Source organism: Ptychodera flava, chromosome 3 (assembly GCF_041260155.1).
Source record: "Ptychodera flava strain L36383 chromosome 3, AS_Pfla_20210202, whole genome shotgun sequence".
Lineage (NCBI taxonomy): Eukaryota > Metazoa > Hemichordata > Enteropneusta > Ptychoderidae > Ptychodera > Ptychodera flava.
Genome location: NC_091930.1, coordinates 34,824,423 through 34,836,569, shown reverse-complemented (window position 1 = coordinate 34,836,569; position 12,147 = coordinate 34,824,423). Strand labels below are relative to the sequence as shown.

At 39.0% G+C, this 12,147-nt stretch overlaps 1 protein-coding gene across 1 annotated transcript in view; it reads left to right on the top strand.

Annotated features, from left to right (window-relative positions):
• The window catches only part of LOC139129235 (flavin-containing monooxygenase 5-like), a 16,239-nt gene extending 4,485 nt beyond the window's left edge, over nucleotides 1-11,754 (top strand). Inside the window, exons 3-4 of the mRNA XM_070694878.1 lie at nucleotides 9,279-9,922; nucleotides 10,801-11,754. Of these exons, the coding sequence (XP_070550979.1) occupies nucleotides 9,279-9,922; nucleotides 10,801-11,754 (1,598 nt within the window). The remainder of the gene's footprint in view (nucleotides 1-9,278; nucleotides 9,923-10,800) is intronic.
• The last annotated feature ends 393 nt before the right edge of the window (nucleotides 11,755-12,147 follow it).

Here is a 12,147-nt window from a genome sequence, read left to right as displayed (position 1 = left end):
TTAAAACTCGTCAAGGCTGAAACAAAAGTACACGTAAATACGGCAAAATATTCCTTATTAAAGCGGGGTTTGTTTTCTGAGTTAACTTGGACCACCCTCCTGCCCGTCTTTTGTATGTCTACCCGCTTCCCTGCCAACCTCTGACTGTCTGTCTGTTTGTTTTTTTCTCCTCTCTGCCGCCAAACCTGCACATTGCTGTTTTAATGCATTCTTCACTCTTTCCATGCTCTAATCGTAACTTTATCGTCATTATTAAACACCTAATTGCCTGGTCATGAGGGCTATAGCGCCCGTCTATTACCCCGAGGGCCAGTGAACACACCGCTATTCCCCGAGGCCGTAGGCCGAGGGGTATGGCGATGTGTTTCTGGTAACACACGGCCACGAGGGGTAATAGACGAGCGCTATAGCCCGAATAAAGACCAGGCTATAGGTGATTTATAACACCACCCACGCTCATGTTGTATTGTTATATAGTTTTTAATGTGTTTTGATATTTTGCATGGCAACAATCCATTGTGACAAGTTTACTGTTTCCACAGCGGTTTCAGTTGTATGTGGTACCACTTTCTCTCAAAACATATTCTTAGCTTACCTAGCGACATTCCTTGTAGCACTTTAATTTTTTCCATCGATGAGCTGTTCAAGTTCCTACGCTGTTGGAATATTGGAAAATGTTGGAAAATCTGTTTTAGAGAATGTGTCGTCACCTATCCCGGACGCACATCATGTTCTGGTCACCCGCCATTGTTGCAAAGCTGCAGACGACACTACGGTCACGTGACCGGACACTTTTCCAAATTTGGTCAGAACTATTTCCCTAGGGAAATAGCTTTTCAAAAAATACCCTCTGACGTCACTTTTGTCGATCCGGTGGGGACTAGACGTATCTATTTTCTCGTCACGTGACGTATTCTGGCGAATCGCGACACGGAATGAGCATGTGGCGTGTTATAATATGAGATAAGCATCACCACAACCACCACCATTGTCGTTGGCGTTGTCGTCGTTATAATGATCATCATCATCGTCATTTCAAGCTCAAAGTGACGTCTGTTCATGCTTCATGCTCATTTCCATAGGACAGTCTCATTCTTGACATTCATCATCATTGCTGTAGTATGGACAACAGTCGTTCTATCTGTTGCTTATCTATCTATCTATCTATCTATCTATCTATCTATCTATCTATCTATCTATCTATCTATCTATCTATCTATCTATCTATCTATCTATCTATCTATCTATCTATCTATCTATCTATCTATCTATCTATCTATCTATCTATCTATCTATCTATCTATCTATCTATCTATCTATCTATCTATCTATCTATCTATCTATCTATCTATCTATCTATCTATCTATCTATCTATCTATCTATCTATCTATCTATCTATCTATCTATCTATCTATCTCGCTGACTAATCTATTTGATTAGTTAAGATATCGAGTTTGGCAATGACGATGTGCCGGTATAGTACGAAATGAGTTGCCAATCACTGTCGATTACATTGTTGTTTACCTTATGAGAAAACTTTCGATGACAGAGTAAAGTTATTTTGTGTTGGGGGCGGCCAGTTATGAGTCCCCAAGTAATGTATTGGTAACCGTGACTACCACACACCGGACCCTTTTGTGAGCACAGGGCAGCCATCGGCAGAAATGAGGCATGGAAACAGGGGCGCTTTCGACTTGCACGAACATGATATCAAATACATAATTATCGAAATATTACTGGAGGTTGTAAACAAGACTTGCTCGCACGATCGTGATTTCAGTTGACATGGCTGCCCTCAGTGTTGCGGCATTTATCCGTATCGCACGTAGCTAGCCATGAATGCCTTGCTAGGGTATTCCTATTGTCTATATGCTTTAATCAAATGTACGTTATATGTACCTTACTGCATTTTCCGATACTTGATAGTGCCGGTTGTGTACTGTGCATGTAATCAAACATATATTTTTTTTAATTTCACTTTTAAAACGATCAAGGTATACTGTGTTTAAAGGGTATATCTCACCTAGAACACATTTTTTTAAAATTTTTGTCAATAAATAATAATACTGTTTCGATGCTAAATGGTGGTGTGTTTTTTCCTTTTTCCCTTGATAAATTATTGTGAGAATCAAAAATGTTCATGGCTTGACGAAAAAACCTTCGTGAGGAACGCGTCCATTTCTGTGACGTCATAATTTGGGTTCTTGAGTGTAGATTGGAGAGAGAAGCTGTACACACAATTGCAAAATGCATCCATCTCAAGTTCTGTCTATAATTTTGATTGTGACACTCACTCCTACAATAGAATTTTGTTTGGAATGATTGATTTAGATAGTAGCTATTGATGAAGAGTCTAGTGTTACTGTTGAAAATGATTCCATCGGAAATATTGTAGCGTAGATTGTTGCCTCAGTTCACTCAGCGTGAAATGTCTCCCAAGACCAGCCGACCGCTATATAGTCGAGTAGGTCAACGCAAACAATCTGCAGCTTCACAAGAAATCTTGAAAATTTGCGATCTACCTGCCCCGTTCTTCACAAAAGTTATTAGAGCAGAATATTACTTTTATCAGGACTTACTGCCTGCGGAATCGATCCTGTGCTTTCCTGCAGTACTAAATGAAAACACCAGAACGCCAGGCTTACTCTCGCCACTTTGCTTTTTTTGTCTCGGCGTGCGGCACCATTTACAGCTGGCCAAGGCAATAGCAGTTGACACCCCTCCGATCGACGCATGGGCCAACCAGAGTAAATTGCTTCAATGTCACTTCACCATAAACGTGACAGTCGATCGATTTTATTCAAATGTCCTTCAATTTATTCTGTTTTGATATTTATATGCCCACACACTTCGGGGCTAGTCTAGTCAGTTACCCACTCATGGAAATATTCGAAACCAATATGGCCGCTAACTCAACACACAATAAATATTTCTAGATCCACACCAAATTGACTGCACAAATGTAGACTAAAACCATCCAGGTTTGTGTTGTTGCAGCCCAAAACCGCACATCTATTCACCACAGTGAACTATCTGAGATCTTCTCGAAATTGGTACCCAATGTGTTGACTATTGCTCACAGGTGATTGCTCTCACATGTTAGCCACTTCTGACGTCATGCCACGTGATCAATACGTGGCGACTATGAACTCGGACGGTTACTGACTGGTGAATTTTTCACAACTTTAACAGTGAAAGTATACTGCTATAGAAATGGTTGCGCTTTCGAAATATTAATGAATATTGTTTTATGCAATTCGATTAAATTCAGACGTACAAAAAATTGGTGAGATATACACTTTAATACAACAGAACCGATTTAACGAATATCAAGCAACTTACAAGGTTAGAATAACAATAGAGATGGGGAGTGAGAATATCCACGTCAAGCTTCCTTCACAAATTCTGTTTTGCTGTGAAGAAAGGCGAAATCTTACAATATTCTTCACAGCAAATCACTGCCACAGCTTGTAGGAGAATGGCACTGATCGATAATTTAACGCACTTGGTAACTGTACATGTACTTAAAATCGACGAATAATGCAAAAAGAATTTATTTTAGCTTGATATATTCATGATCCCCCCACAAAGAAGGAAAGTGATGTAAATCATGATTTGGTTTTGAAAGTATACAGGTGTATAAAATGAAATCATTTCACTGTAGAACGGGTGTGTTGATGTGCCTTTGTTGTATGCGGGAGTGTTGCAAGCCATTCAATGAGTACCAACACTGCTTGGAATTTTTTGTAAGCCTTGTTAATTAAAGCGCCACCACTGCCATGACTGTGTATTACACCTTGTCTCTTTCAAATGAAAATCGTCACTGGTTTACTACGCAAAGGAAGCTCTGTTCATTTTTATATACCGACAGCTGAAGAGGCGCCATATCGACTTCTCACAATCAATATTCATCGCTCGCACTAGGTCAGGGAATGTGACTTCACAACAGGTCAAAACAACATAATTCGAAGTATGATTCACCATGTGCAAAAAATGAATAGAAAATGAAAATGAAAATAAAATTCGGGAAATCTTGAACCACTGCGTAGTGATGGTAAACTTACCATGTTAGCATGCTTCACCGTCAAGGTTATGCCCACGGTGACAATTTTAGAGTGTTTGGTACGACCTCCAAATTATTTTTGTAAGGTAAAGCTAGAAATAATGTCACTCATCGTTTGAGAAACAGACGTGTCGTATTTTGAAATCGCATACCCATTACTATCATAGAACTTACCGAATGATCCAACTCTGTATTACTGGAAAGTTTATTAAATTTCATAATTGAAATCATCTTTTTTGTGATAGAGCACTAAGTGTACATTGTATCATATCTTATGTTAAAGTATATATCTTGGTACTGAGTCAAACCTTTATGTTGATACTTTCATTCCCAAGTGATCTAGCTGAATGTTGTGCCTAGTGAAGCAATATGTATTTGAGTCTGAAATGGCAGCTCGAGATACGAAGGTTTAAGAAAAGAACACGTGAATTTTATGGCTTGATATTTACTGGACATTTAATTACGTCGAAATAAAGGTGCAACGGCAGCCAAAGGGCCTTTGTTACATAGGACTTTACAAGCTATTCTTGGCTGACAGACAGGCAGATACTTCCCCCCCCCGGATTATAGAGCTGGAATGGGCAAGGGAAAATATACATAATTGGACTGAAAAATTATCAGGTATGCTTGATCAAAACCCATGTGAAACCGACTAGGAGTATAATCAGAATATGATAGTGTTGATTTTGATCTCTTTGACATTGGCTTTAAAAAAGGTATGCGACAAACCTGAGCTGGGGAGCTGATGTGGAGAGAAGGAAGCGGGGAGGCGTCTTGGTTGGAATAAGAACAGCAAATATTCCCACCTGCCCAATTTTGAAATCGTTTCAGTTGCGAACAGTTCGCTTTAAGAGTGCCCATCAAATTTTGATTTTGTTCTGAACAGTCAGAAATAGCAGCTTTACAGTGACAGTGTCTCTGGTTACAATAGTACATCTCCAAATCGAATGGTTGCCTGCCTTTACAACTTGATCTTTAATCGACTTGGTTGAAAGCAATTGTCAGGTAGTGTTTATCTCGTCTGTAAAAGCAGTTCTTGTGGTCACACAACTCATTCAACCGATTCCAACGAGCAATCCGCGGTTAGTGCCAAAAAAAACCCACTACAGCAACAGACTCTTATTGGCATTTGTTGTCTGACAAAATAAGAGTTTGTCTAACTAGATTTCAAAATAATAAGGCAAATCAAATTTCTTAAAAGCATGGTGGCGGAAAACATCAGACGAGATTGTCATGACGACGGGAAACGAAGTAACCACCCTGGCTGAAATGCAACCTCTGCAAACACATGGAGCCGCTAGTCCAAAAGGTCGTACCGAGTCTCCACCTCATGAAATATCAACAATTAGGGAGTCGTCATTGTTTACGGCCTGGGGTCGGAGGAATTTGAAGGGGTTACTCAAAAATGGAAAGCTAGAAGAGGGATTGCTCAAAATATGGAGAGAAAGAAGGGGGTTACTCAATTTTTGGTGCAAAATGAAGTGAACACCTCCCAGGTTGCAACATTTCACACATCAATTTCTCAAAATTTTCGATGCGAGAGGGGGACCCCCTCTCGTGCTCTCCCCTTCGGGCGTCCTAACAGTTTTGCTCAGTAAAAATACATATTGAAGACACCTCTCAGATTGCACCAGACTGCACCATTGCACACATCAATTTTTCTCAAAATTTTCCACGCAAGAGGCTATCAGGACGTCCTATTCTAATACATATACATGTACATGGATTGTGTATATGATAGACTAAGTGTATGCAAAGAGTGCTCGTGCATACATGTAAGGAGAGAAGATAACTATTCATCTTATCTGAAGCTAACTTTGAAATCTTGGTAAGTCTTAACTCTGGAAAACAGACATTGCCAAAACTAACGAGTACGTCTTTACACTATTCTAATCCCTGTACGACATATATATTAAGCTTAGAATAGGACGTCCTGATAGCCTGTTCAGTTCGAAAACGGGAACGGTGATTTCTCTGCAAGTTTTGTAAAATGGGGGCAGAAACTTTACAGAAGTGTAATCGAAGCTGAACCTCAGTGAACAAGGCATCTTACACAACAGATTTTTATGAGAAAACGGGTAAAAATACTTACCGCCGTATCCACTGCTTTGCTGTCAGCCGTCCAAACTTACAGATTCCATTCCAGCAGCTATCGTTTCCTACGTATACCCAAAGCTATCCTGCACTGTGTCAAAGCTATCGTTTTCATTCAAAAGCTACACCTGAAATTATGCTCAGCTTGATACCGGTGACCCTGTTCTCATAATTAGATGTACCCAAGGTCATAATCGTTGCCAATTTAAGACAAAAAAATTACAGCTTTGGAACCAATACTAATACCATCGGTAATTACCATCGGTAATGGCATTTTTTGCACCCGCTTCTTTGGGATGACAATTTGATTCAATATAATGATCTCATCGGAACATTGGTTGCATGTAAATTATACTACGTGTCCTCTTTAAATGGTGGAGCTGATGAACTGACTACAAATACACAGTAATGGTTTGTTTATATGCCCGTGAACATGAATAATAATATTAACAACTCACAGTATCGTAAACATCGTAACTTTACAGCTAAAACGTAAACTGTGATTTGTAAAGATCACAGTCAATCACTTAATAAAAGGGAGAACTTTTGGATCAAGTTCAGACATTTTTTTTTCTAAAGTATCACGGATTTTGCAAAATGTTCACAGCGCGTGTGACACTTTTGCAACACTTACTCATCACTGTTCAGTGAATACAACATCTGTCTTTCGCGTGGGAAGGTTTCGTAAATTTTGCGGTTTTTAGGGGTTCGTTGATAATCAATGGAAATAGCAGACCCCGCCCTGACCATCAACGTTTTTTATGGGCAAGGGGAACAGTAAAGCCGAAAAAAGAAAAAAATAACTAAATTGTCCCGTCCATTCTAATTGTAATTGTGAGTAATGAATACATACAATAATTGCCAGTCAAGTGATAACACTAACATGGGTAAAATGCTGCAAACGTATATTTTTCCTCTTAGTATCGAAAACAGGAAGATACAGAGATGAAGCAGTACAAGATAAGAAGTGTGTGTATATTGTAATCAAAATAGCGTTGAAGATGAAATCAACTTTTTGTTGTATCGTTCGTTATATGATGTTATCCAAATACTCTATTTGACATTGCATTTGAAATTGTCATGATTTTGATGTAAACGATACACAGAAACATGAGTTTTTAGTTAATGACACACGTAGAAGTACAGCCAAACGTTTCCATAGAGCTCAAGAGGAGCGACAAATCAGTACCTTATGGGTCTCGTTCAGCTATCATGCTTCGATAGGCGACGCTTTAGAGGTTATTGAACGTACTGATTTATTCATTCACATGTTTTGTATTTGAAAGTTTACAAAGAAGGCCATTTGAAGAAAATTCTTTGTTTGCCGTCCTTGGGTTTTTGAAAAAACCTACCAGCCTGCCAGGGAAAATAACAAATACAGACAAAAGAATACAAATGCATTAACAGAAACTCAATTTTCATTTGGTTTGTTTTGGAAAAATAATATTTTTATTTGTAATAGTGTTAAAATTGTGTTTGATTTTTGTTAATTTTCTCTGAAAACATACCAGCACGCAGATAGCAAAGAAAGAAGTTTATTGAAAGCGGCTAATGAATATGTTTTCCATTAAATTAAATTTGTCCTGAAATGTACATTTAGCTGTGACTAAAAAGCCCGTCGTGGCTTGTTCTTTTTCATTAGGTCACTTTAATAAAACTACTACCACTACTGTCCGTTCATTCTAATCGTAATTGTGAGTAATGAATAAATATAATAATTGCCAATCACGTGACAACACTCAACAAAGCTTTAAATTGTACGCTTTTTGACGTTTTCGGCAGTTGAAGCCGCTGCAAACATATATTTTGCCTCTTTGTATCGAAACAGGAAGATACAGATGTGAAGCAGTACAGCATAGGAACTGTGTGTATATTGTAATCAAAAAAAAGCGTTGAAGATTAAATCAACTTTTTGTTCTATCGTTCGTTATATAACGATTATTGCAATACTGTATTTGACATTGCATTTGACATTGTCATGACTTTGATGTACGAACGGATATACAGAAACTTGAGTTTTTAGTTGATACATAATATGTAGAAGTACGGCCAAACATTTCTATAGAGCTCAAGAGGAGCGACAAATCAGTACCTTCTTATGGATCTCGTTCAGCTATCATGCTTCGATAGGCGACGCTTTAGAGGTTATTGAACGTACTGATTTATTCATTCACATGTTTTGTATTTGAAAGTTTACAAAGAAGGCCATTTGAAGAAAATTCTTTGTTTGCCGTCCTTGGGTTTTTGAAAAAACCTACCAGCCTGCCAGGGAAAATAACAAATACAGACAAAAGAATACAAACGCATTAACAGAAACTCAATTTTCATTTGGTTTGTTTCGGAAAAATAATATTTTTATTTGTAATAGTGTTAACATAATGTTTGTTTTTTGTTACTTTTCTCTGAAAACATACCAGCAAGCAGACGGCAAACAAGAAATTTAGTTGAAAGCGGCTCATGAATATGTTTTCCATTAAATTAAATTTGTCCTGAAATGTACTTTTTTTTAGCAGTGACTAAAAGCCTGTCGTGGCTTGTTCTCTTTCACTAGGTCAGTTTAATAAAACTACTACCACTGTCCGTTCATTCTAATTGTAGGCCCAAATTGTGAGTAATGAATAAATATAATAATTGCCAGTCACGTGATAACACTCGACAAAGCTTTAAAAAGTACGCCATTTGAAGTTTTTGGCATTTGAAGCCGCTGCAAACATATATCGTTACCAAGTAAGTAGCCAATTGATATTTGCATCGGTGTCGTTTCTAAGGTGGTGTCTAGTTTTTAATGTCTTTACAGTTCTCTTTTTTGTTTCTGATTCGTCATCTTTTAGTGATAATAATCAACAACTGTCTTTGATTTGTTTGAGGTCATTTTTGTTATACAATAATGAGGCGCATTGAAAAGCAGAGAATGGTATAGCTAGATATAAGCTTGTTTTTGCCTTATACAAAGTTTTAATTTTCTGAAAAAAAACGCTTTATAATTTACACATAACTGACGTAATCCAATGGTGGCCTCATTAGAGCATATTATATCACAACGATATTTGTTGAATTGCCGCATGGTTATAGTATATTAACTAACGTTCGTGTATCGTCTGTCGTGTTTGTGTCAAACAGGTCGCTCTGTCAACAATATGTCTAAAAGGGTAGCGGTTATTGGAGCTGGAGCGAGTGGGCTCACGGCCATCAAATGTTGTCTCGATGAGGGTCTTGAACCTGTGTGCTTTGAAAAAGATGGAGACATCGGTGGGTTGTGGAATTACCATGAAGACGTAAGAGAAGGTAGTCCCAGTGTGTTCCGTTCTACCGTTGCCAATACTAGCAAAGAAAACATGAGTTTTAGTGATTTCCCGCCACCGAAGGAATTTCCAAACTTTATGCCCCACACTGTCGTCATGAAATACTTCAGACTGTATGCTGAGCACTTTGCATTGTTAAAGTACGTCAAGTTCAACGTTTGCGTCGATAGCGTCAAACCAGCGAAAGATTACCACACACACGGTAAATGGGATGTCGGATTCACCGAGAAGGAGACAGACACGCGGAAGACAGAAACCTTCGATGCGGTGTTGGTGTGTTCGGGTCACCAAGCCGATCCGCATATGGCGAAGTTTCCTTGCCAGGGGGACTTCAAAGGCCGAGTTGTGCATACTCGCGACTACAGGCATCCACGCGGGTACGAGGACAAACGCATATTGGTGATCGGGATCGGTAACTCCGGCTGTGATGCGGCGGTGGAGCTCGCGAGAGTTGGTTCACAGGTAAGAAAAAAAACTTGTGGCGTGTATGGAAGGCGTAGTCTGTATCCACAAAGACTATAGAGGGCAGCATCACAGGTCTACACTGAGATGAAAGACTTCCTCATGTCAGTGACAAAATGTAAAAATGTAACATGGATTGCATTTTGTACATTGTAAGTTTAGGACATAGACATTTAAGTTGTTTCTGCAATAAGGCTGTCGATGTTGATTGAATTTGAGAAAAAAATTGTCTAAAATATATCAAGATATACGGCATTAAAGGGACAAAGTCGGCCATTTTTCATGAATTTTGTTTGATACGAGATACTACTTACATTGTTTGATATGTTGAAAGATACTGAATGAATGGGTGACCATGCAAATATTCGACCCAGCTTTTAGACACGATACATGACACCATCTCGAAAATGAACTAATGGTCATGACCATTAAATTCATTTTCGCGATCGTTTCATTTCTTAATTTGTCTAAAACCAGGGTCGCATATATGCATGGTCACCCATTCATTCAGTATCTTTCACCATGTCAACAAATATATGTAGTATCTTGCATCAAACAAAATTCATGAAAAATGGCCGACTTTGACCCTTTAATATACCACACTCTCCTGATTAGACTGGCTCTCAGTCGCTTGGCTTTTCTCGGCAGCTGAGTTACTGGCCAAGCGTGGGCCAAGACGTTCACCCAAGGAGCTACGCAACAGCCTACCGCGGTCTGCTGCTGTTCAGTCCTTCAATTTATTATATGTTTGATATTTATATGTCTACAGACTAAGAGCAAGTCTATATTCTGATTTCCATGACAGCATATTTGCTTTGATTCTGTGCCGCACAGTTTTCAGATTTTGACAAAATAACACTGCATCGTTTGGATTGCAGGTGTTACTGAGTACAAGAAGAGGAACCTGGGTGATAAATCGAGCCAATTTGCATGTATCCCGCGCTTTTAATGCAATTCCTCTGTCTTTGTTAGCAAGATACACTCAAAGACGAATAAGTGGTAACTTTAATCACGAAATCCACGGATTGCAACCCTTGAATAATCCACTACAACAAGTTATAACGGTGAGTGATTATTTGCAAAGCGAGATTTCGTGCGGTCGCATCAAGATCAAGGCCAACGTAAAGCGCTTCTTTCAAACCAGTGTAGAGTTTGAAGACGGCACCGTGGAAGAAGACATTGACGAGGTGATCATGGCGACGGGATACACATTCGCCTTCCCGTTCCTGGACGAGTCCATCGTCAAAGTTACCAACAACGAAGTGGCCCTGTACAAACACGTATTTCCTCCACAAATGAAACACGGCACATTGGCAATAATCGGACTTGTGCAGCCAGTGGGAGCAACGCCCCCAGTGTCAGAGCTTCAATGTCGGTGGGCCACCAGAGTGTTTAAAGGTCTTGCTAGACTACCATCTCTCGAGGCCATGCTGATCGATATTCGTCGTTGGAAAGAATTCATTGCATCGAGATTCGTGAGGTCACAGCGATACACCATACAAGTGGATGGCCTCGACTACATGGACGAAATCGCCACTCAAATCGGCGTCAAGCCAAATATTTTCCGCTTGGCTTTAACCAATCCAAAACTGGCTTACAGGTGTTTCTTCGGCCATTTCACCGCCTACCAGTATCGTTTGATGGGTCCCGGAAAATGGGCAAATGCTGTGCAGGCGATGGAAACCGTGACGGACCGCGTCCTCTATCCAATCAAAACACGACCACTTGATGTGCTCAAACAACATCCAAAATCCGGTCGCTTTACCAAGTTCTGCATTTTGATAATTGTGATTGTGGCTGCCGTATTTGTACAAGTAATTAACAGTTCCTAAAATCTCCGTCTTTCAAGACGATTGTAAATAATTTGAAAATCAATTTACTTATCTTATGAAAGAGTACATTGAAGTGTAAGAAAGAATATCTTCAATCGAATACCTTTGAACTTCATATTTCAAAATTATGTTTCAATAGTTGTCGATGATCGATCATTCATGGAAAGGTGTAAGTTAAATCTATTCAAATTATTGCGTTGACTTACCAACAAGATTGCGAATGCGGTAGAGGGTAGAATATTGGCCGAGGGTTATAATATTTTCGTTAAATAAATTTGCACATTGGTGTTCAGTTGCGTTTAATAATTTTTTGAATATATTTCTTAATCATTATAATGAGAGAAATAATATAAATTGAAAGAGTAAACGAAACGACAGAAGCTTCGAATAATA